Source organism: Phacochoerus africanus, chromosome 2, assembly GCF_016906955.1.
Source record: "Phacochoerus africanus isolate WHEZ1 chromosome 2, ROS_Pafr_v1, whole genome shotgun sequence".
Lineage (NCBI taxonomy): Eukaryota > Metazoa > Chordata > Mammalia > Artiodactyla > Suidae > Phacochoerus > Phacochoerus africanus.
Genome location: NC_062545.1, coordinates 232137717 through 232165168, shown reverse-complemented (window position 1 = coordinate 232165168; position 27452 = coordinate 232137717). Strand labels below are relative to the sequence as shown.

At 36.1% G+C, this 27452-nt stretch overlaps 1 protein-coding gene across 4 annotated transcripts in view; it reads right to left on the bottom strand.

Annotated features, from left to right (window-relative positions):
* Window positions 1-27452, bottom strand: part of VPS13A (vacuolar protein sorting 13 homolog A) — a 272751-nt gene that overhangs the window by 215166 nt on the left and 30133 nt on the right. For 3 of the 4 annotated variants that reach the window (XM_047767800.1, XM_047767802.1, XM_047767803.1), the window contains exons 3-10: window positions 22504-22546; window positions 18482-18577; window positions 17869-17970; window positions 9054-9163; window positions 8311-8370; window positions 6481-6540; window positions 6188-6268; window positions 2555-2612 (exon numbers count right to left, since the gene is read on the bottom strand). In XM_047767800.1, the coding sequence (XP_047623756.1) occupies window positions 2555-2612; window positions 6188-6268; window positions 6481-6540; window positions 8311-8370; window positions 9054-9163; window positions 17869-17970; window positions 18482-18577; window positions 22504-22546 (610 nt within the window). The remainder of the gene's footprint in view (window positions 1-2554; window positions 2613-6187; window positions 6269-6480; window positions 6541-8310; window positions 8371-9053; window positions 9164-17868; window positions 17971-18481; window positions 18578-22503; window positions 22547-27452) is intronic. The other variant, XM_047767801.1, reaches the window with a different exon arrangement.

Here is a 27452-nt window from a genome sequence, read left to right as displayed (position 1 = left end):
TTTCCAATAACATGGCCTCTCAGTTCCTAGGACCTGTCCACCCTTCCCCCCTCCACTAGACCTTATCATACCAATATCTTCAATTTCTTAATAAATTGTCTCAAGCGTCCAACTTTCCTACACCCACCATCTCTCTCTCTAGTAATCTAATACCAAATCTTCACGTCTTATGGGAACTACCATTTAACGATTCTCTACCTTTTCTCTATCTCGCACCTCCACCTCATGTCCTCAGCTCACTCCCTACCCTATTGAAATTCCATGATCAATTATGTCAGTCATTCCCTTGCACTCACCCTTTACCTACTCTGCCCTTCTCACTTTGTCAGTACTTATTAGGCAAAACCCTAATTCTGCATGAAGCCTCTCTATTTACTCCATATTTCTATTTACTCCACACCATTACCTGAACAGATGTATGTGTTTGGGGTGGGGGACAAAATCATACTCACTGGACTCACTTTAATATCACAAATCTCAAGTAGGTACTGAATATTGCTGACTGATCACACAACATTCTTTCTCTCCAAGGACAGGCCAAATCCATTCCACAGCCTGTTTTTATATAGCCAGTGAGCTAGGAATGATTTTTATACTTTAAAAGAGTTGTTTAAAAGAAACAAATAAGAACTTGTGATAAAGACTATATATGACCTATGAAATGTAAAATGTTTATTTACCACATGGCCCTTTACAAAGAGAAAATTAGCCAACCCTTGCTCTGGTGCAGTGGTTCTTAAACTGTAGTATTCATTCATCAGAATCACCAGGACAGCTTGTTAAAAATAGGTTGCTGAGCTTGACTCTCAAAAGTTCTAATTCAGTTTGACTGGAATGGATCTTAGTATTTTCATTTCTAACATGTTTTCAAGTGATACTGATGCAGCCAATCTGAACCTCACTTTGCGAAACTGCTCTAGTCAATTCATTCTCATTCCCCTACATGGCCATCTCATAGCCCATTCTCCTTCCAAAAGCCTCTAATGTGTCAGATATTAAAAAAAAAAAAAAAGCTCAGAAGAAAAAAAAATCCCATAAACTCCAATCACCATACTTACTTGTCCATTCAATAGTAGTACACCTCTCTTGTAACTGAAATCTATCTTTTTTTTTTGTCTTTTGTCTTTTTTGTTGTTGTTGTTGTTGCTATTTCTTGGGCCGCTCCCGCGGCATATGGAGGTTCCCAGGCTAGGGGTTGAATCGGAGCTGTAGCCACCGGCCTACGCCAGAGCTACAGCAACGCGGGATCCGAGCCGCGTCTGCAACCTACACCACAGCTCACGGCAACGCCGGATCGTTAACCCACTGAGCAAGGGCAGGAACCGAACCCGCAACCTCATGGTTCCTAGTCGGATTCGTTAACCACTGCGCCACGACGGGAACTCCTGAAATCTATCTTATAAGCAAGCCGACCATACTCCTGTCACAAAGCACTCCACTAGATTCTATGTTCTTTTGCACTTATCAATGTAGAAATAAACCCGTCTCTCTCTTATTTTTCATGTTCCATGGGTCATTCTGATCTTAGCCTATTCACAAGCTGTAACCTATCTTTCCCATTTAGTAAAAAAAACAAAAATAAAAAAAACTCTACATTCTTCATTTTCCAGCAAATATGCCAGTTATCAATTTATTGTTCACAGCTCCAGATCACCCTTCTCTGCCTGCTCTAAAACCTTGATTTGGGTCTTTAAATCTTTTTTTCTTTACCAGCTAGCATAATGTTAATCTTGTTCAGCAGAGGACACTGGAGAGATACGGCAGGAGGAAGGAGTTATACTTCCTGGTTCTAATGTGCTCATTCAACAGACTCCTGCAGTGCCATGGTTTCTCCAACATAGAAAAGGGCTTCTCCAGTGTCCAGATCCTGCAGTACAACAGATTTCTTCAGCAAAATACTCCTGCAGTACACAAGTTAGCAGCATCCAAAAGCTAGCAAACTCTCTCAGCATTCTGTTGAACCAGTTTTCTAGCAGAGTGCCTTCTGTTGACAACTCTCCATGAGGTTCTCTAAAGGGTCACTTTCTCAAAAGCGAATTCACAACAAGTTTTACTGGAGGGCACCAAAGACTTTCCTGCCAAACAGTGAACCATGGCCATGCCAGGTCTCACTGCTGAGGAAGGTCGACTGTCTTCCTAGAGCACTCCACCCAAGTCCCAAGGTAAAGGGATGTTCCTTCTATCTACTATTCCTACATTCTTTAGAGTTCTCTGTACTTTTTATTAGCCAATCGGCGGTGCTCTAATCCCCTGTTATATTTATAGTTCTTCATAAATACTTTCTCTGCTCAAATTACTATGTAGTTTCTCTCTCCTCACCAGACTCTGACTGAAACAGCCCGAAATGATAGCACGACAGAGGAGAAATTAAGTTAAACTTAAAGTGGTAGTTTTGCAAACCAGTAACACACATGATTCAGAAAAATGTTTTACTTTTGTATATATATTATAAATACATTTAATTTCACACAAAAATTAACATGAGATATCACAGTAACAAACAATATTCATTTAATATTTATATTGATTACTTTAATTGCACATTTGCACTTACCAAAATCATAACCTTCTGGAACAATGTTTTCATCAACGATGCCATTCCTCAGGCTGTCCTATTAAAAGACAAATTGATTTTATTTATATCATGCCAATATAACTTTATCCTACAAAATATTATTATATCCAAAATGTTTAATAACTCAAACTTAGAACTTAGCTAAAAATAATATTGCTAAAGTGGTTAGACACTATCGCATTAAACTATAATGATCTAGAAATTATTAAGATGTGCTTAAACATACTTATGTACTAGTACATACAAAAAATTTGACAAAATTCAACATCTATTTATGATAAAAACTCTCAACAAAGTGAGTACAGAGGTATCTCAACGTAATGAAGGCCATAAATGAAAAACCCATAGCTATTATCATACTCAATGGTGAAAAGCTGAAAGATTCTCCTCTAAGATCAGGAACAAGAAAAGGATGCCCATTTTCTTTTTTTTTTTTTTTGTCTTTTTGCCATTTCTTGGGCCGCTCCCACGGCATGTGGAGTTTCCCAGGCTAGGGGTCCCATCAGAGCTGTAGTCACCGGCCTACGCCAGAGGCACAGCAACGTGGGATCCGAGCCATGTCTGCAACCTACACCACAGCTCACGGCAACACCATATCCTTAACCCACTGAGCAAGGCCAGGGACCGAACCCACACCCTCATGGTTCCTAGTCGGATTCGTTAACCACTGCGCCATGATGGGAACTCCAGGATGCCTATTTTCACCACTTTTATTCAACATAGTATTATGAGTCCCAGCCAGAGCAATCAGGCAAGAAAAAGCAATAAAGGCATTCAAACTGGAAAGGAAGAAGTAAAACTGTTCACTATTTGCAAATAACTGGATAATATATATAGAAAACCCTTAAGACTCCACCAAAAACTGTTAGAACTAATAATAAATGAACTAAAGGATACAAAAATCAATATACAGAAATCTGTGGTGTTTCTATAAACTAATAATAAACTAGTAGAAAAAATTAAGAAAACAGGAGTTCCCGTCATGGCTCAGTGGTTAACGAATTCAACTAGGAACCATGAGGTTTTGGGTTCGATCCCTGGCCTAGCTCAGTGAGTTAAGGATCTGACATTGCCATGAGCTGTGGTGTAGGTTGCAGACGCAGCTCAGATCTGGCGTTGCTGTGGCTCTGGTGTAGGCCGGTGGCTATAGCTCCGATTAGACCCCTAGCCTGGGAACCTCCACATGCCACGGGAGTGGCCCTAGAAATGGACAAAAAAAAAAAAAAGAAAAAAAGAAATTAAGAAAACAGTTCCATTTACAACTGCATCAAAAATCTAAGAATAAATTTAACCAAGGAGGTAAAAGATTTGTACCTTGAAAATGGTAAGGCACTAAGGAAAGAAACTAAAGGGGACACCAATTGATAGAAAGACACTTCATGTTCATGGATTGGAATAATTGATACTGTTAAAATGTTCATATGACCCAAATCAATCTACATATTCAATGCAATACCTATCAAAATTCCAATAGCATTTTTCACAGAATTAGAAAAAAACAATACTAAAATTTGTATGGAACAATAAAAGAACCCAAATACCCAAAGCAATCTTGAGAAAAAAGAACAACGCTAAATGCATCATCTTCCCTGATTTCTTTTTTCTTTTCTCTCTCTCTCTTTTTTTTTCTTTGGCTTTTTAGGGCCACACATGCAGCATATGGAAGTTCCCAAGCTAGGGTCTAATCAGAGCTATAGCTGCCAGCCTATGGCACAGCCACAGCAACCCAGGATCCAAGCTGTGTCTGTGACCTACACCATAGCTCACAGCAATACTGCATCCCTGACCCACTGTGTGAGGCCAGGGATCAAACCCGCATCCTCGTCCACACCCAAATCTGGATACTAGTCAGATTTGTTTCCACTGCACCACAATGGAAACGCCTTCCCTGATTTCTGACTATATTACAAAGCTATTAATAATCAAAACATTATGGTACTGGCATAAAAAATAGACACATAGATCTAAAGAAGAAAACAGACGACCCAGAAATAAGCCAATGCACGTATGGTCAGTTCATTTATGACAAAGGAGCCAAGAAAATACAAGGGAGAAAGGACAGTCTTCAATAAATGGCGCTGGAAAAAGTGGACAACCACATGTAAAAGAATGAAATTGGACTACTACCTTACACCATAAATGAAAATAATTCAAAATGGATTAAAGACTTGAACATTAAGACCCAAAACCATAAAACTCCTAGAAAAAAACAAGAGGTAAAGCTCCCTGACACATCAGTTTTGGTGATGATTTATTTGGATTTGACAGAAAAAGTAAAATAAACAAAAACAAAAATAAACAAACGTGACTACATCAAATTAAAAGTTCCTGCACAGCAGAGGAAACCATCAGCTACAAGAAACGGCAAGCTTATGAAAGAAAACATATGAAAATCACATATCCGGTTAATATCTAAAATATGTAATGAACCCATACAACTCAAAAGCAAAAAAAAAAAATTCAATTAAAAAATGAACAGAGGATGTGAAAAGCCATTTTTCAAAGAAGAAATACAGACAGCTAACAAGTATATCAACCTCACTAATCATTAGGGAAGTACAAATCAAAATCATTTAGAATGGCTATTATCAAAAAGACAAAAAGGAACAAATGTTGGTGAGACTGTGGATAAAAAAGAACCCTTGTACTCTCTTGGTGGGATGCAAACTGGTACAGACACTATAAAAAATAGTATGGAGGATCCTCAAAAAATTAAAAATAGAACTACCATATGATCCTATAGTTCCATTTCTGAGTATTTACCTGAAGAAAATGAAAACCTTAATTTAAAAAGCTATCTGCACCCCCATGTTCATTGCATCATTATTTGTAATAGCCACAATATGGAAACAACCTAAATTTCCATCAAAAGATGAATGAATAAAGACAATGTTTTACACACACACAAATGGAATATCACTTGACCATAAGAAAGAATGAAATCTCACCATCTGGGACAATACAAATGGACCCTAGGGCACTATGCTAAGTGAAACAGTTCAGACAGAGAAAAACAAATACTAAATTATCTCACTTACATGTGGAATTCAGAAAGAAAAAAAAAAAAAACTCACAGATACAAAGAATAGATTGATGGTTACCAGAGGTGAGGGGTAAGGATGGGCAAAACGAATGAAGTAAGTCAAAAGGTCCAAACTTCCAATTCTAAAATAACTATAACATCACAGGGATGTAATGTACAGCATAATGACCATAGGTAATAACAATGTATCGCATATTTTCAAGTTACTAAGAGGGTAAATATGAAAGGTTCACAAGAAAAAAAACTGTTTAACTCTGTATGGTGATGGATGTCAACTAGACTTACTGTGGTGATCATTTTGCAATATATACAAACATCAAAACATTATGCTGTATACCTATTAACTAATAAATGTCATATCAATTATATAAAAAAAGGGTGTTGACAGATGTTTATATACAGATGTATATAGTCACCTATTTACATAAATTCTGCTAATGGATTCTGCCTCAGGGGGAAAAAAGAACCACTGACTATAGTATGTTCAATAACTGAAAATGAATAAAACCTTATGCAAAATACACTATCAACAAATGTGTACACAGACATTATCAAAAAAAGTTACTTACCAATGATTCATTATAATCATTAAGATAAAACATCTGAGACTTCACATTCCAATAGGCAAAAAGGTTATCCAATCGAATTAACTGAAAATAAATCAAGTTTATTATAAGCCTCATTTTTGTTGAAGGATCTCTAAAACACGCTTTTTTCAGAAATCTCAATTAATGGGTCACATAACAGTTAAGTCAATAAAACAATTCACAAAAACCCTTATCTATATACTGCCATTTGTCTTTCTAAAAGTTATCTTCTGTCAAGCAGATGGGTTGACAAAACCTAAATTTGTTTATTTTACCTTACGAAATAGTTTCTCAGTTTCATCATGTAAACATGGAACCCAGTATTGATCAGTTGTCTGAAAAGGGGAAAAAAAGCAGTTAACTGTAAGTTGCAAGTGAAATAGCAGAGTGAAAAATGTTATCTTTCATGCCCTAGACCAACTTCCCATTAAAGGGTCTTGAAATCATAACATTCAGTCAAAAAATATTAACTGAATATGCTACATTCAAGGACCTCACTGCTTAGAGAAAAAGCAAACAAGTAAACAATAAATTATTAACAGATAAGTGTCATTAGAGATGTTTAATACACAGTACTCTGGGAGGGCATGATAAGAGCCTCAAACTCAGGGACGTTGTGGCAAAGGTGATGCCCAACCTAATAAATGACATATAAATAGAAATTACTGTTTCTAAATTCAGTACGGAATATGATTCAGAGAAGGAAGGTATTCAAATATATGATATATTCAAAAAAATAAAGTAGCCTAGTATGGCCCAAGAACATATTATAAAACAAAGAAAAGAGGTAAAACCAGTTACCTTACCTGGGGTCAAGTTACAAAAGGATTATAAACTATTTTAAGACAAAACTATGGACTTTATCCTAAGAGTAATGAAATCCACTAGGGGAATAAATTGATATCAGATGCTTAATTCAAAAAGACAGGTTTTCTTTTTTTTTGGTAAAGAACCAAATGGACTCAGTGGTATTCAAATTCTATCACACAATTAGGATCACTTGAAGGGCTTTTTAAACTAGACTGCTGGGCTTCAACCTGGGTTTCTAATTGAAAACATGTGGGCTGGTGGACAAGATTCTAAAGACTTCCAAAACCAGTGGTGGAAAACATTGCTGACACAGTTACCAGTCACCTTCACACTGCCAAATCCAACGGCTAATTTTCCATTCTCATTTTTCAATGTAACAGTAGCATTTGACAGTTAATCCCACCCAACTTTACTGAATAACTTTTCATTTGGCTCTTCCTTTTTTCTTTTTCACTTTAGATGGATCCAAGTTTTAAAAACAAATTGTACACAAAAGCTTAATGAATACAACAAATAAAAGCATGTAATGAAATAGTATACGGCAGGTGAACTGAATCAATTGAACTACATGTGGCAACAAGTACATGTCACAATGTGTAAAGAAAAAAGGGAACTTGCATAATAATCATGTAAAATGGTTACGTAAATTTTAAAAACCAATTATCACACATTTTAATGGATATATTTATATACATAAAGTTTACAAACTTAGGATGTTTATCTCTTGGGTGGGAGAAAATAATGGAGGAAAATACAAAAGGAATTAAACATTACTCATAAGAGCTTATTCTTTAAAAGTATTTAAAACAAACTAAATGACAAATTCAACAACTGTTGATTCTGAATGCAAACAAATATTTCCTAATTCTCTGTGTTCATCAACTTTTAAAATTTCTTAATCTGAAATGTTATAAAGACAGTATGCCACAACTACCAATATAGTAGTGAGAAAATAATTTGTTTTAGAGATTTTTCATGACTTTTCAAAGATTGTGAAATGAATCTTTTATTTTGTAGTTACTCATTTACAATTCAAAATGGATTTTAAGTACACGAAGTACCAAATATCATAATTAGCAAATAATAACAGATCCTCACATTTGAAACTAAATTTAACTATCATTTTTTGAAATGTTAAACTATGCAGGCTTAATTCCAATCCAATCTATGCACTTCCTGTACCAATTCTATGCAGACACCTATTCCTGACGTTGACATACATTAATAGTAATTAGTAATTTAATTAACTACACTGCACAATTAAATACGGTTGAATTTCTTTTTGAACAAAGTACCTGCATGCTGAGATTTTGAAGGGAAATACCAAATGACAGTGGGGTCTCTCGATTTGTGATCTAAAGAGAAAAAATAATAAATTTTACTCAGATTTTTAGTAGTTGGATAAAATTATTATAGAAGTTCACATTATGAAAGGATGTTATTTCAAACATTTAAAAAAACATTTTCCTACTTTCTGGAATAATTTTTATTCCTATATTTTTCCTAATACCAATTAAATATTAAGTATCAATGTATTAGTGCGGTACAGTAGTAATACATCTGCATAATGTCTATATTATACAAGAAATCTACAAAAAAGTTTATTTAAAAAAAAAAGTGACTTACCCTCACATTAGAACTCTGAGAGGCTAATAATTATCTGAGAAAGAATACACGATCTATTTGAGATCAAACACTCAGTTAAGCCTAGCTCTACTGATTCCTAAAACATTGCTCTGTCCAGGAAGTAAACACAGTATAAAGTATTTTAAAAATATAACTCCCACCTATCAAAAAGGTGACTATAATATAAGATAGGCATTTTCCCTCATTATTTGATGTTTGAACATTTTAGGAAAGTGTAATCAAGCACTAGGGACTACAAATGACAACTATAATTATAAAAAATAAAGATCACATCACCTTCAACTGTGTATCCTTCCACTTCCCAGCATCTCATAGGCTGGACACTACAGAGCCAATGTCAACGAACAGTAAAATAAATATAAAAATAAGTGTCACCTATTAAAATACTTACATCATCTTCATAACGAATATGGATGTTGGAAATTTTCACTTGAAGATTTTTTATGATCTGAGTAATTAATTTTTCTGTAAAAGTATCCTGCTTCTCCACCCGATGTTTTTCTACAATTGCAAATATTTAAACTGAATGAAAATATACTCTATTAAGTATCCACATATTGAGATAATGTAAATGTTACCTTATTAAAGAAATAAATCTGTATCTGTAAACAAAACACTAAAGCCTGCTTTCCAGAAGTCTTAGATATCAAAAGACTTCCACAGGTGAGGGAATTCCCGATGTGGCTCAGCAGGTTACAGACCAGACTAGTATACATGAGGATGCAGGTTTGATCCCTGGCTTCACTCACTGGGTTAAGGATCCAGCATTGCTCTGAGCTATGGTGCAGACCGCAGATGCAGCTTGGATCTTGCATTGCTGTGGCTGTGGTGTAGGGAGGCAGCTACAGCTCTGATCCAACCCCTAGCCTGCTAACTTCCATATGCACCAAGTATGGCCCTAAAAAGAAAAAAAAGTCTTTTTAAAAAGACTTTCACAGGTGACTAAAGGCACAGAGTTTTCAAAAACTAGTCTCTCATCCAATCAAACTAAAGCCAAATATGTAGAATTTATTGGCATTAAATTTTATAATTTCTCAGAGATCCCATTGTGGGGCAGCTGAAACAAATCTGACTAGTATCCATGAGGATGCAGGTTCAATTCCTGGCCTTGCTCAGTGGGTCATGTATCCAACATTGCCATGAGCTGTGTTATAGACCAGCAGATCTGAGGTCACAGATGCAGCTCTTATCTGGCATTGCAGTGGTTGTGGTGTAGGCTGGCAGCTGTAGCTCCAATTCAACCCCTTGCCTGGGAACTTCCATGTGTATGAATACAGCCCTAAAAAGGAAAAAAAAAATTATAATTTCTGTTAGCTATACTTGAGTACACAAAGATATGGAAGACCATAAGTTACTAGGTAAGAATTATAACAGGCTTATATTAGAAGAGCCAGAAACAGTAACAAAGATAAAATCACCCTTAAAATTAGGGATATCATCCTGAGTTGTCCGTGGTTAGACATATAAAATAGTTAAATAGGTTCCTTCCCTGATGAATACATAAGAGGGAGATATAAAATCCTTTCCCTCTCTCCTTTTAAGCAAGGACGAAGTTCATTTCAAAAATAATATTATTTCCAGCTTCAGTATTTTTCAGGGAAATAAAAAGAACAAAGAATCAAGGTTCCTAATTTCTTTTTTAATATGACTATGATAACCACTAATGACTAACTCTTTTGTCCCGACCTGAAAATGCCAATGAAGGTGATCTCCTTTTCTATTTCTAATCCTGTTCTATCTGTGTAACATATCATCTGTCATTTCCTCTAATGACCTATATTCCCCAACTCAGCTAACACAGAAGGTCTCAAATAAAGAAAAGCTGATGAAGATATCATGTACATCAAAGGCAAATGTGAATGAACAAGAGATAAGTGAATATATTTGAATATACTGAAAAGGACTCTAGAATAAAGTAAGTACACAGTAAAATATAAACTCTTTGAAGACAGAGCTCTTATTTTAAATGTTGACTCCCACTACTACTTAATAAAATCCTTCACTCTACAAATTTATTTAGTTGTTCAATTAATGCTAAATTTTTCTTTCCCTATATACTAGTTTTTGACTCCCTTATCCAGCTTAGATTCCATAATACGTTATGTCACCAATTTAAACTCTTTTGCTCTCTTTCCTCCTTTTCCTATGCCAATAAAGCTCGAATTCTGCAGAAAACAGGCTACTTTTCATACAAACATGTGTATGTCTTTGCCAGGTGAGTCAGGACAAAAATTACAACAGAATAAATTGCAATTATTGTAAGTTAGTCATTATCAACTTGAACTAACCAGCAAACTTACTACATTTCTGTCAGCTTGTTCACACTCTCCAATTAGAATTTCAAAATTCTTTTTTTTTTTTTTTTTCTTTTTAGGGCTGCACCTGCAGCATATGGAGGTTCCTAGGCTAGGGATTAAATCAGAGCTACAACTGCTGGCCTGCACCACAGCCACATCAACGTCAGATCCGAGCCGCATCTGCAACCTACACCACAGCTCTTGGCAACACTGGATCCCCAACCCACTGAGCGAGGCCAGGGATCAAACCCACAATACCATGGTTTCTAGTCAGATTGACTTCCACTGCACCATGACAGGAACTCCTCAAAATTCTTTTTTATACTCTTCAAAGGTCGAACAACCCTTCCTCTGCTATCTTTACTCTTAGCAGATGACCTTCCAACTACGGAAGAAAAATAAGCTTCTCTGCAATCATCACTCAATTGAAATTGCTATTTCTTTTCTTTTTATTTTTTTTGCCTTTTTAGGGCTGCACTGGTGGCATATGGAAGTTCCTAGCCTGGGGGTCAATTTGGAGCTGTAGCTGCCAGCCTACGCCACAGCCACAGCAATGCTGGATCCAAGACACATCTGAGACCTACACCACAGCTCATAGCAATGGAGGATCCTTAACCTACGGAGCAAAGCTAAGAATCAGGCCTGCATCCTCGTGAATACTAGTTGGGTTCGTTTCCACTGAGCCACAATGGGAACTCCCAAAACTGCTATTTTTAAGGTGACCAATGACCTCCATCTCATAAATGAAATGATTATTTCTTTATCCTCAATTTAGCTCATATCTCAGCAGGATCTGATATATTCTTTGTTTCCTAAAAAAAAAAAAACACTCTTTTCCCATGGAAATACAATCACCAAATTTCCTTCTACATATCTGACCACTCTTTCTTGATCTTCTTTTGCTGTTTTCCATCTCTACAAAATCCTTAAAGGGTAGCTATTTAGGACTCAGTCCTAGGATTATTTCTCTTCTCATTCTATACTATCGCTGTAGGGAATCTCATCCACATCTTACAACCTGGACTACTATTCTAATGCTAACAGCTCTCACATGTATACTGGCTAAAGCAGGAAGTGAGATATAATCACAGAGAAGTTGGTACATTTGGTAAACAAGACTCAAATCATAAGAGCTTTTGCCTATCTTATTCAAACTTTTACCTGGTAAGAAAAATGTATAACTGATGAATTTTAAGCATGATTATTACATTTTTTTTTTTTTTACTTTTTACTTTTTTAGGGCTGTACCCACGGCATATGGAGGTTCCCAGGCTAGGGATCGAATTGGAGCTGTAGCCGCCAGCCTATGCCATAGCAACACCAGATACGAGCTGCATCTGTGACCCATACCACAGCTCACAGCAACACAGGATCTTTAACCCACTGAGCGAGGCCAGGGATCGAATCTGCGTCCTCATGCATACTAGTCAGATTCATTTCCACTGGGCCACGATGGGAACTCCTATTTATATTTTAGATAAAAGTATAAAGAGAAGGGACTTCTGGAGTTCCCATCGTGGCTCAGTGGTTAATGAATCTGACTAGGAACCATGAGGTTGCGGGTTCGATCCCTGGCCTCTCTCAGTGGGTTAAGGATCCAGTGTTGCCATGAGCTGTGGTGTAGGTCGCAGACGCAGCTTGGATCCCATATATCCCGCCGGCTATAGCTCCGACTCCTAGCCTGGGAACCTCCATATGCTGTAGGCGCAGCCTAGAAAAGACAAAAAAAAAAAAAAAGAAGAAGGGACTTCTTCTTTTTTTTTTTTTTTTTTTTTTTTGCTATTTCTTGGGCCGCTCCCACAGCATATGGAGGTTCCCAGGCTAGGGGTCCAATCGGAGCTGTAGCCACCAGCCTACACCAGAGCCACAGCAACGCAGGATCTGAGCCGCGTCTGCAACTTACACCACAGCTCACGGCAACGCCAGATCATTAACCCACTGAGCAAGGGCAGGGACCGAACCCGCAACCTCATGGTTCCTAGTTGGATTCGTTAACCACTGCGCCATGACGGGAACTCCAGAAGGGACTTCTGATTAAACATGAGCTGCATCTACTTCTCCATTCCTCAATAAAACCACATAAAGGCAAATGAAAAGGGGGAAAATGGATAAATTCCTAAGATCAAAAGAAAAAAATGTACAAAAAGAATAAAAGGTAGCCTCAAAAATTTAGAAGCTGGAAAGCAGATAGTATTAGACAACACGACAGAGGAAGAAATTCAATCCTAAATGCCCAAAGATGGAGATGGCAATAAAATACAAGATGAGTTTTAAAAAAAAAAAAATCCTGGGAAGATTTAAGAACTGGAATACTTAGAAAATATAAATGGCAAAGAGGTAACCAGGCGGAGGAAGAGGGTGATAATACAATCAATGGTTGAAAGTCTGTGTAATGAGCAATTAGGCTTCTAGGTGCTCTTCCTCCCCAGCCCACATGGTAAGCAATTATCCAATTCCTACACTAGTGAAAAGCAATTGTTTATTTTGGGGACAATAAACCTAACAGGCTCCATACTCTGAGACCATGTATGTGAAGATACAGGAAAATTCATCATACCAAAATCAGACATATTAAGTAAAAAGTCTATAAACCTTAACACCCATATCCAACTACTACTGTCAACCAATTAATAGTGTCAGAAAATATGTATAATTCAAGTCAAATATACTATTTGACCTAGTAGTAAACATTTACGTGTAGCCACAATATAAACAATGAATATCTGATATAACCAAATATGTGACATAACTATACTGGAAAGATGGAAAAGGGGGTCAATCATCATAATCCATAAAAGAAAACCTATATATATAAATGATGTATAAACATAATAAATCAAGTAATAGAAAGAAGTCCTACTGTACAGTATATTTCTACTACTTGATTTCCCTTTTTCTATCTTCCCAATATAGTTATGCCATATTTTAGTTATATCAATATTCACTGTTTATATTAATGGTTAGAACTACGTCCAGCTACATGTGGGTTAGAACATGATGGGAAAGAGTATTAAAAAAAAAAAAAAAGAATGTACATATATGTATGCTGTACAATAGAAATTGAAGAAACACTGTAAATCACCTCTACTTAAATTTTAAAAAGTAACAGAAGTGTAATCATCTCATCTTGTGTGGCAATATGAAGGTATACACACACACAAAAAAAAACCTTAAAAACCTGAAAGGAGATCTATGAGAAGTAGGCTGAGGGGCTAAGCTAGGAAACACATTTTTTTAAATTATCGGTCCTATACTATTACATAACTTTTAAAACTACGTATATGTACTATAAAGCTACTGTATATGTATATATCAAGTATATGTACTAACTTAACAAAATAAAAATAATTTTTAAAAGGAAAAAGCCTGAGAAACTTAGGAAAGAGAGGAATGGGTAAGAGGAAGATTCTGGGAAAAGTGACAGTGTAGAAAACACCAGAAATCTGATTGTCCATCTAAACAACTGAACAGGCAGAATCTGTCAAATGTATATATTTTGGAACCTCGGAGTCTACTGCAGCCTTGCAACTTCTAGAGGAAGGCTTGAAAAGTAAACTGCAGTTAATTTACATCAATTTCAGCTCTCTGCACAGTAGCAACTATCCATCCCCCACCCTCAGGTTCATGGCAGGCAGCTGTGCAGTTATTCCTGGAATAGCTTGCACACAACCTGCCAGAGCCAAGGTAGGCAGAAACAACCCTGTCCTCCAAATATTTAGCTATCTGTACTCTAATTGCTGACTGCTGCTTCTGATCAGAGGCACAAAGAGAAGGGTGGCCACTGCTGTTGCACCTTCCCCCACGGCTGCAAGCCCTTCATCCTCTAGCTGAAGTCAGGTAGAGCAGACCCAAAGAACCAATGCCCCCTTTTTCTGGCCTGTTCATTTTTCTCTTCTGCCCCCTTTGACAGCACAACATTAAGGATTACGACATTCAAAAGCAACTGCATATATACAGAAAATTAAAGTGTGACCACACGTGTTCAGGGAAAGGCACAGGATCAGAAAAGACCTGAAAGACCTTAAGTTTACACATCAGGCTGATCCTTGACACAGAGTCATCCCACAGTGATCAAAATAAAAATAATAAACAAAAATAATAATGAATAAAAACCATGAGGAAGAGGGAGAATCTAATTTCGACAGATTCCCTACTATTAGATTCAAGTTCCAGTTTCTAATGAAATACTGAGTCTGAGGAAGAGAAAAAGAAATTGAAGAAAGGTGAACAGAGCCTAAGGGACTAATGGGACACCAACAAGAAGACTAACGTATGCATTGTGAGAGTCCCATGAGGAGAACTGAGATTAAAAAGGTGATATAATAAAGAAATAATGGCTAATAACTTCCCAAATGTGAAGAAAGAGATGGTTATACACATTGAAAAATTTCAAGGAACTCTAAGTAAGCAGAATTCAAAAAGACCCACAGTGACACACATTAAAATTGAATACTCAAAACCAAAAATAAAGCAGAGAATCTTAAGGGCAGCAACAAAGAAGCTACTCATCACATATAAGGGGTGCTTAATAAGATTATGAACAGATTTCTCATTGGAAACATTGATTTGTCTCTTAACAAGGGTACCAAGACTGTTCAGTGTGAAAAGGACAATATTTTAAATAAAACAATGCAAGGAAAACTAGATGTTCAAATACCCACTTGCAAGAGAATGAAGCTGGACCCTTATCTAACTACATAAAAACTAACTCGAAATGAATAAAATATTTAAATGTAAGACCCGAAACTATAAAACTTTTAGAAGAAAACACAGAGCAGAAGCTACATGACACTGGATTTGACAATGAGTTCTTGAACATGACACCAAAGGCACAGGCAACAAAAGAAAAAGTAAACAAACTTGATTTCATGCAAATTTTAAGATTTTGTGCATCATAAAGCACTATCAACAGAGTAAAGAGGCTACCCAGAAAATGGGAGAGAACCTGCAAATCATATATCCAATAGTGAATTAACATCCAGTTATATAAAGAACTCCCATCATTCAACAACAAAAAATAACCCAATTAAATGATGGTCAAAAGACTTGAACAGACATTTCTCCAAAGATGACACACAAACAGTCAATAAACACAGGAAAAGATGCTGAAATAGTAATCTTTACAGAAATGTAAATCAAAACTGTATGAGATACCACTTCATCCTATTAGGACCCCACTCTCAAAAAAACACAAAATAACAAAGGTTGGTGAGGATGTGAAGGAACTAGAACCCTTGTGCACTGTTCATGGGAATGTAAAATGGCACAAGTCCCTGTAGAAAACATTACAGTATTCTTCAAAAAACAAAAAATATAGTATAATTACCATATTATCCAGCAATTCTACTTTGGGGTTTATACACTAAAGAATTAAAAGCAGTCTCTCAAAGGAACATATGATCACCTATATTCACAGCAGCATTATTCACGATGGCTAAAGCAAAAGCATAGAAGCAACCAAAGTGTCCACTGCACTGAGGGATGAATAGATAAGCAAAAGGTGGTATATACAGAAAATGGATTATTATTCAACCTTAAAAAAGCAAATTTTGACATGTTACAACATGGATGTACCATGAAGAAGACATAACACTAAGGAAAATAAACCACTCAAAAAACACAAACACTGTATGATTCTACTTGCATGAGTACTCAGAACAGTCAAAATCAGAGACAAGAAGCAGAACTGTGGTTGCCAGAGGATGTGTATGCCACAACAACAACAACATTTTTCTTAAAGAAAGAGGATGGGCATAGGGATGAATGACTACACAGGATATCAAAGAACTTAAACAGAGAAGAAAACATAATTATATGTTTTGCCAGAACTGTTGTCAGGAATTGTGCTACATCTCCTCTAGTGTTTTTTACCTATTTGTCAACTGGTAAAGTTGTTTATTATTGGATTTTATTTATTTTTTTTTAGGCTCACACTCATGGCATATGGAGGATCCCAGGATAGAGGCTGATTGGGAGCTGTAGCTGTGGGCCTACACCACAGCCACAGCAATGCCAGATCCAAGCCATGTCTTCAACCTACACCATAGCTCATGGCAATGCTGGATTCTTAACCCACTGAGCAGGGATAAGGATCAAACCCACTGAACAGTATCAAACCCTCATGAATAGTACCCAGGTTCATTACCACTGAGCCACAATGAAAACTCCAGGATTTTATTGAAAAAATAATAAGTGCGTGGCAAAGGCAGATCAGTACACACATATTTCTTTTAAGATGCTTAGCTGTCAAACAAAGGACAGAGGAACAAAAGATAAGCAGATGATGAGGTCAGGAAGATGACTTTATGTTTAAATATATGAGAGGCTACAGTATATTTACATGCCAAGAAGAAAAATTCACCGCAAGTAGTGAAGAGAATATAAAAGGTAGATATTGAAGGTAACACCATTACCATCACCAGCTTAGGTGGAAAGGGTTTAGCTTTTCAGCAGGACAGCTCTATCACTGACAAAAGAAGGAGGGTGAAGTATTGGGCCATTTTGGTATAGGCCGAATAGGAAAGAATATGAAGCCAGAGGATAATAAGATTTGGGAAAAATTATCAAGGGACAAAGTAGCTCCAAAAAGTGAAGAACTGATACAAGTGGAAAAGAAAAAGAAAAAAAGGTAAGAAAATATACTTGATGAAATGAATTACTATCATTAAAAACTAACTTTACCCTTCTAATAAGCCAGTAATATTATTTGCACTAAGGTAAATTTCTATAAGGCAAAATTTCTGTAAACATGATAAAATATACAAACCACACTAAAATTCCTCATGTAGTAAGATTCTGTCATATTTTTTAAGTAATGTCAGTGCCTCCAGAAGAAAGTAATATTCAAATGTGATAAATATTTTGGTCTTTTCCATTTCTCTTATTACTATTCTTATCTGTTTTCTTTACCTTGATCAGCTACTTTTTGTTTTGCTTCTTCTATTCTTTTCAGTTCCTGTCGCTTTGCTTCCAAGAGTTGTTTTGCTTCTTTTAAAGGATCATATTTTATTCCTACAGGAAGTATAAAAAGGGAGAATCTTAATTACCTTAAATTTAAATACACTCATTTCAAAAAATATCCTGGTAAATAATCAAAATCTGCAAAAATGTAGAGTAGAAACCAATTTATCCTGAATTATAAAAGACAAATTTAAGTATTAAAAAAATCTCAGGAGTTCCCATCATGGCACAGCAGAAACAAATCCGACTAGGAACCATGAGTTTGCAGGTTCGATCCCTCAGTGGGTTAAGAATTCGGCATTGCCATGAGCTATGGTGTAGGTCGCAGATGCAGCTTGGATCTGCCGTTGCTATGGCTCTGCCCTATGCCGGCAGCAACAACTCCGATTAGACCCCTAGCCCAGGAACCTCCATATACCACAAGTGCGGCCCTTAAAAGGACAGAAGACCAAAAAAAAGAAAAAAAAATCAAAAAATTCACCAAAATTATTTGAATATATCAAAAATAACTTCCCATGCACAAATACAGTGACTTAAACGATACTGTTTAAATTTGACTTACTAGAAGAAGGCACTATGAGTAAATAAATGTCTTCTAATACAGCTTCAACTGGTTGAGTATAAAGGTTTTTCCATGGAATTTTAAGATTAAGACTACCTACATGAAAAAAAGACAAAAAACATTATTCATTCAACCAAGATTTACTATCAGCCTATTTTCCATCAGGCTTTAAAAGAGATGAAAATAGCCTTTGACTTTATGAACTCATTAACTTTACAAAAAGCTATTTTACAACCAAAAATAACAAGCCTTTGTTGTAACGATTTAAATTTCTTTGTGGGAGTTCCTGCTGGGGCACAGCAGAAATGAATCTGACTAGTGTCCGTGAGGATGTGGGTTTGATCCCTGGGCTTGATCAGTGGGTGTGGGATCTGGCCTTGCTGTGAGCTGTCATGTAAGTCGCAGGCACAGCTGGGATCTTGGGTTGCTGTGTCTATGGCATAGGCCGACAGCTATAGTTCTGATTCAACCCTTGGCCTGGGAACTTCCACATGCTGCAGGTGCAGCCCTAAAAAGCAAAACAATAAATAAATAAAATTATTTGTATTAGGGTTGTTGAAATATTTACTAAACCTTATTCTGAATATTATAATTTTCTATATATGGTGATCTGAACAACAAACATACCAATAGTCTTCCTTCCACTAATCAATAATTCTTGATATTATAATTTTGATTTTCCCAATTCTTACTCTAAATCCCTAAAAGTATTTTTCTTATACTTTAAAAAGGCAGATTATATACATTACATAAGTGCATTTTTATATAGAGACATTTTATATATGTGTGTGTACATAGAGAGAGCATATTTCTAAATATGATTATCAAATGTATGTACTCAAATTTCTACACTAACAATCAAGGATCCTGGGTAATATTAGAAAATTATTCAAATTAATGAAAATATTTTACTATAACCCAATAGCAGAGTATTTTAAAAAACATTATATTTCTTGACCTAAAAAGTACTATGTAAGAGGCTCATTATACCATTATTTCTAGTTTTATATACTTTGAAAATTTCTATGATAAAGAGTTTTTTAAATATTTTAAAATTTTTTAGAAAGTACCAACCTCTAGATTTAGAAATAGTTGTCATGGTTGGAGAAGGAAAAAGATTAAATACACCATTATTGCATTAACTGATTAGTAATACATACTTATACATACCTAATTACATAACCTCAAAATCCATGTTTTATTTTTTTTGTATTTTTAGGGCCAAACTCATGGCATATCCCAGGCTAGGGGTCAAATGGGAGCTGTAGCTGCCAGCTTACACCACAGCCACAGCAATATGGGATCTGAGCCACATCTGCAACCTACACCACAGCACACAGCAATGCCTGATCCTTAACCAAATGAGCAAGGCCAGGGATCGAACCCACGTCCTCATGCATACTAACTAGTTGGGCTGGTTAACCGCTGAGCCACAATAGGAACTCCAACCAAAATCCTTGTTTTAAAAAACCCCAAATTGAGATAAAGATTCCATAATACTAAATCAATCCAGAGAAAAAAAAAATATGTTATCTGATTTCTAAAAGAGGAATAACTTTCTAAGTTTTAAAATGAGAAAAGATAGTGACCATTTCAAATTTCCATACTGTCCAAAATATTACCAAACTGAAATGAGCAAACTGGGGGAAAAAATGTGAGAAATTTGACAGTTTACTTATAAATGTACCAAGCAGACTGCTCACACACATATAAACACATACATTAATAATTTAAAAAGTGATTAGAAGGACCGAGAACAACAACATAATAACATTAAGTATTCAAAGAAACACATATGAAACTAACAATGGAGAATTTTTCACTACTAAGCCCTTTTTTTTTTTTTTTAAGCCAACCTGTTTTTTCCTCTCCTTATGAAGTACAGGCTTTTTATAGAAAATTTGGAAAATTCAGAAAAAATATAAACCAAGGTAAGTTCAAAAATCTTCCACATGAAAACAACTACTTTGAAAATATCTGAGTACTTATATTTGATATACACATAATTCTGCATGCTAAATGAGGAAAACTTTGAAAGATCACTAAGATTAACAACACCCATTAATGGCAAGGGGACAATACGTTCTTATAAAACTTGTTTTACTACTGTACAATTCATTTGGAAACTTGTATGCTTCCATTCAACAAACTGTGTTCCTACTATATACCAAGTATTGTACTATGTGAGGATATAATAAAATTAAAATTAAATTTAGAAATTAAATCTATTTCCCAAAAAACATATTGTCTAGAAGAAAAATAAATAATGATATTAAAGAATAGCATGTGCAGGGAGTTCTCGTTGTAGCGCAGCAGAAACGAATATGACTAGGAACCATGAGGTTGCGGGTTTGATCCCTGGCCTCACTCAGTGGGTTAAGGATCTGGTGTTGCTGTGAGCTGTGTGTGGTGTAGGTCACAGACATGGCTCAGATCTGATGTTGCTGTGGCTGTGGTGCAGGCCAGCAGCTGTAGCTCCAACTTGACTCCTAGCTTGGGACCCTCCATAAGCCGCAGGTACAGACCCAAAAAGCAAAAAAGTAAAAAATAAAAGAATGGCAAGTACTATGATAGAGATAGGCAAACAACACCTTAAAAGATTCTCAAGATTATCTTATGTATTAGGTATTTAATGCAGTGTACTTTCTGCTACCTTATATTAACACTGAAAATTATTATCACTTTTAAATATAGTCTGGAAAGAAAAGAGAAAGGAACAAAGATAGGCTCTAAATAAAAGCAGGTCTATCTACTGTCCTTATGGGTTTTTTTTTATTTTTATTGAATTAATGTTAAATTTATATACAGTGACATACAAATCACTGTTATAAAACCCACTGACTTCAGGAATATTTTCAAAAGCTGTATGAAAGTGTTTACTCTAATACTTTTGTACCAACAGAAGTGCTGAATTACTTTATAATGTCCAAATATGCATTCACTAGATTATTACACTACTTTATAAAATCAAATCAATGTGGATTATGAGAAGTCTTTATTAGATGTTAACTTAAAAAACAAAATATAAAATTATACATATACCACAATTACAAGAAGTTCAAATGTTCACATATAAACAATCATGAAAACCTGCAAAAATAAATATATGAGGTGGAAAATAATGACTGACATTATTCCCCTCTTATTTATATTAAACAATCTTTAAGTTGTGGGGCCGGGGGGGGGGGGGGGGGGGGGCACAGAATTTGAGTCTCAGCCATGCAAATGATAAAAACTTTCTCCGGCATATCGTCTAACACCAACTGTAAGTGCACAAAATTGTGGAGACATCATCACATAATTTACATAACCTTTCAGAATACCTTGTTCCCCAATGCATTTGCAATAACATTATATGAATTCTACTAAACAAATTATCTATATAACAAAAATACTTCCAAGTCACAAATAATACGATCATCCTACACAAATACTTAGACTAATAAAGTTTAAACTATAAAAGTTAAAGCGATAAGCCAAAATAAGAAACCGAATATACATGTCTTTATTTAAACATGTTAAAAGATACTAAAATCAATTTCTGCTGAACCATACATATAAAAGGTAAACTATAAAAACTGGAAATATAAAACAAGCAAAATAGCACAGTATTTCCTGGAAAACAAGAAAACTACAGCAGAAACTGGGATTCTGACTGGTTTCCTAGCCACACTGCCTGGTTGATCCAGACCCTACTCCTTATACTACAAATCCATAGCTAATTGGAATATAGCAATGTAACTAGTCAGAAACTTAAGAAACTGAGACAATCGTACTATTAGATTTAATGCTTTGGCTCTCATTTTAGCATCTAATAAGATGTGTAATTTCACAGGTATTGAACAAGGGATATATGGACCACACAATATTTTTAAGTTACACAAATAAGCTCTAACTAGATAAAAACACGTGATTATTTTAATTTATGGTCAGAAACATTACTAATATTATAGAGATACTAAACATATTATTCTGGTTGCATGTCCAACAAGGAGGACATTCAAATAAGAAAGATAGCTTACCTATATGGCCAACTTTAATTTTAAATGGTACATCCAGTTGACTCTACAAAAAATATTTATGTAAAATATTAGTACATATAAAGATGACTATTTTCTCTTCTCAAAATTACTTCAATGATTTAAATTAACCTACATCTTCTCTTTATCTTCAACAGTTATTTAAATTTGTAAATACATTATTGTAATACTATCCTCAAATCCATAAAATTCAGAGACTGATCATCTTAAAATAGAAGATAGGTTCTATATTCTATATTGACCATCTAAGTTACCCACACCAGAATCACTGCAGCTTTTATAGTGTCTGAGAAAGGCGGGGAGAGGTGGGGAGTGGGAAATTCCACTATCAGTTTGTATCTGTAAGGAGATTCAATTCCATTTTGCAAAAAATATCCTCAAAAAAAATTCTCCTCATTCAACAGAGAAAGGACAACTTTTTTTAATAAATGGTGCTGGGAAAACTGGATATCCACTTGCAAAAGAATGAAGTTGGACCCTAATACCATATACAAAAATTAACTCAAAATGAACCAAAAACCTAACCTAAGAACTAAAACTAAAACACTTAGAAGAAAACAAAAGGTTAAAACCTTCTGGACATTATATTTAGCAATGACTTTTTGGATATCACACCAAAGGCACAGACAATGACAACAAAAAAATATGAATTTAATTTCATCAAAATTAAAAATTGTTTGCATAAAAAATGTTGTACATAATAACACTGTTAACAGAGGCATAGGGCAACCCTCAGAAATGGGGGGAGCATTTGCAAATCATATAAGGAGAAATTTACAGAATATACAAAGAACCACAACTCTAAAAAAAAGATTTAAAAAAATCAGCAATGATTTTCAACACATTTTTCCAAACAACATATAAAAAATGGCCAATATGCCCAAGAAAAGATACTCAACCTCACCAGTCTTTAGAGAAATGCTGAAAAAAAAAAATGATATACCACTTCATACCCAATAGGACAGCTATTATCAAAAATAAAATAAAATAATGTTGTTAAGGATGATGTGGAGAAAGTAGAACCATCATACATTGCTGGTGGGAATACAGGAATACCTCATTTTATTCTGCTTTGTTTTATTGGGATTTCCAGGTACTGAGGGATGGTTTAACTGAAGGTTTGTGGCAATTCTCTGTTAAGCAAATCTATCAACACAGTTTTCCCAATAGCATTTTTTTTTAGGGCCACCCTCACGGCACATGGAGGCTCCCAGGCTAGGGGTTGAATTGGAGCTGCAGCTGCTGGCCTACACCACAGCCACAGCAATGCAGGATACAAGCCGCATCTGCGATCTACACTCAGTTCATGGCAATGCCAGTTTCTTAACTGACCTGGTAAGGCCAGGGACTGAACCCACATCCTCTTGGATACTAGTCAGATTAGTTATGGCTAAGCCATAACGGGAACTTCCCAACAGCGTTATTATTATTATTATTTATCTTCTTAGGGATGCACCTGCGTCATATGGAAGTTCCTAGGCTAGGGGTCAAACTGGAGCTGTAGCTGCTGGCCTACACCACAGCCATAGCAATGCAGGACCCAAGCCATATCTGCGACCTACATTATGGCTCATGGCAATGCTGGATTACTGACCCACTGAGTGAGGCCAGGGACTGAACCCATGTCCTCATGGATCTTAGTTGGGTTTGTTACTGCTGAGCCATGATGGGAACTCCAGCATCATTTTTTTTTTAATGATTAACAATATATTTTATTTCATTCATATTTAAAGAAAGAACATAAAAGTTACAATGTGATATCATTTTTTAGCTCTAAGTTCCTAACAATCTTAAAATCTGACAATTGTGTTGGCTAGCATGAAGGAAAATGGTGCCCTTATCCATTGTTGATGGAAGTATAAATTGATATAATGTCTTTGGAAGGAAATTTGCCGATATTCATTAAAATTTTAAATACATTTACATTTTGAGCCAGCAATTCCATTCCTAGGTTATTATCTGCCCATACATGAGTGAGGATCACCATACAAGAGCATTTATTGCAAAAATGTTTAAAATCACAAAATCCTGGTACCTTAAATACCCCCAATAACTGGTCAGATACATTTGAGGAGATTCTCATTCAAGGAAACTATACCATCTTTAAGAAGAGAGAATTTTCCAAAAATTAGTGTGAAATGACCCCCTATATATATATACATATATATACACACACACAGATACACACCAAAAATTAGTGTGACCCCCAAATGACCCCAAAAATATGTACATATAGATAAAAAAGATAAGGTATTAGGAAATACATATAAGTTGTTAACATTTGAAGGAATAAAAAAGGTTAATTATAGGGTCTACACACACACACACACACACTCTTAGGCTTATAATATCTCTAGAAAAATACAAAAGAAATTGGTAAAATGGTAATTGCCTCTCTGGATAGAAACTGGGTATCTGGAGAGATAGAGGGGAAAATTACCTTTACTTTATACTTTTTGTTCATCTTGAATTTTATAACCCTTGAGCCAGAAAATGTTCACTGAGTACCTACTAAATTCTAAGTAGTTTCATAATTGGTGGAGGTAAAGCCCTACTCTCATGGAGTTTACATTGTACAGGTATACGTTTTGAAAATTTTTTAAGTGCATGGGACAAATACAATTAATGTAATGTAAAATAAATGTAATTTACAAAAATTTCTTCTCTGGGGAGTTCCCTGGTGGTCTAGTGGTTAGGATTTGGCACTTTCACTGCTGCAGCCCAGGTTCAATCCCTGGTCTGGGAACTGAGATCCCACATTAAGCCACTGCATGAAGTGGCCAAATTTAATTAAATCAAATTAAAATTTAAGAAATAGGAGTTCGCATTGAGGCTCAGCGGAAACAAATCTGACTAGTATCCAGGAGGACACAGTTTCCATCCCTGGCCTTGCTCAGTGGGTTAAGGTCCAACATCATTTTTAATTAAGATATGTACACTGCTTTTTCTTTAGCCATAATGCTACTGCACACTTGAAAGAATCCAGTACGATGTAAACAGAATTTTTATATGCACTAGGAAATCAAAAAATTCATCTGACTTGCTCTATTGCAATATTTACTTCATTTCAGTGGACCGGAGCCAAAGCTACAAAATCTCCAAGTATGCCTGCATAAAATGGTTCATTTGTTATGGGAGTTCCTAAAAAAGCTAAACATAAAATTACCATATAATCCAGCAATACCATTCCTAGGTATTTACCCACAGGAACTGAAAGGATGCTTTTTTTTTTTTGGTCTTTTTTGCCATTTCTTGGGCCACTCCCATGGCATATGGAGGTTCCCAGGCTAGGGGTCTAATCAGAGCCATAGACGCCAGCCTACACCAGAGCCACAGCAACGCGGGATCTGAGCCACATCTGCAACCTACACCACAGCTCATGGCAACACCAGGTCCTTAACCCACTGAGCAAGGCCAGGGATCAAACCCACAACCTCATGGTTCCTAGTCAGACTCATTAACCACTGAGCCACGACGGGAACTCCTTGAAAGGATGCTCTTGAACAAACACATGTGCTCATGTTCACGGCAGCATGATTTACAACAGCCAAAGAGAGAAAACAATCCAAGTGTCCGTCAACAGATAAATGGACAAAATGTGGCATATACATATAGCACAATACTGTTCAGCCATAAAAAGGAGTGATTTTATAATACATTCTACAGCATGCATAAATCTTGAAGAATTATGTAAAGTCACATAAACTAGGCAAAAAATGACAAACATAATTCCATTTATATGTGGTACCTGGAATAGACAAAGTTCATAAAAGACAGTAGATGAGAGGTTAGGAGGGCATGTAAGGAGAGGAATAGGGAGTTATTTCTTAATGGTTACAGGGTTCCCTTTGGTGTAATTAAAACGTTTTGGAAATACATACTGATAATGATTGCAAAATACTATAAATGTAAATAATGGCAAAGAATTCTATGGTTTAAAAAAATGATTAAAACGGTATTAGGAAAGTTAATCTAAAATTAAGCCATATAATGGAGTTCCCCTCATGGCGCAGCAGAAATGAATCCGACTAAGAACCATAAGGTTGCAGGTTCCATTCCTGGCCTCACTCAGCGGGTTAAGGAACCAGTGTTGCCATGAGCTGTAGTGGAGGTCGCAGACGTGGCTCGGATCTGGCATTGCTGTGGCTCTGGCGTAGGCTGGCAGCAACAGCTCCGATTAGACCCCTAGCCTGGGAACCTCCATATGCTGCAGGTGTGGCCCTAAAAAAAGGGCAAAAGACCAAAAAAATAAATAAATAAAAAATAATAAAATTAAGCCATATAAGAAGAGAGAGGTTTTAGAAATATTTTAATGGGAAAAATTATAGTTTGCACTATTCCAGAGATTAAAAGTCCATTTTGCAAAATTCAATTTTTTTCAATTAGCTTATTTATTTTTTTTAATTTTTTGGCCACACCAGAGCTTGCAGAAGTTCCTGGGCTAGGGATCAAACCCACACCACAGCAGTGACCAAAGCCACAGAAGTGACAACACTAGATCCTGAATCGCTAGGCAACCAGGGAACCCCAACAAAAAAATTTTTTTTTTTTTTTGTCTTTTTGCCATTTCTTTGGGCCGCTCCTGTGGCATAGGGAGGTTCCCAGGCTAGGGGTCGAATCAGAGCTGTAGCCACTGGCCTACGCCAGAGCCACAGCAACACGGGATCCGAGCCACATCTGCAACCTACACCACAGCTCACGGCAACGCCGGATCGTTAACCCAGTGAGCAAGGGCAGGGACCGAACCTGCAACCTCATGGTTCCTAGTCGGATTCATTAACCACTGCGCCACGACGGGAACTCCCAAAAATTATTTTTAAAAATTTTTCCTGGAGTTTCCATTGCAGTGCAGCAGGTTATGAACACGATTGGTATCATGGGAATGCAGGTTCAATCCCTGGCATAGCACAGTGGGATAAGGATCTGGTGTT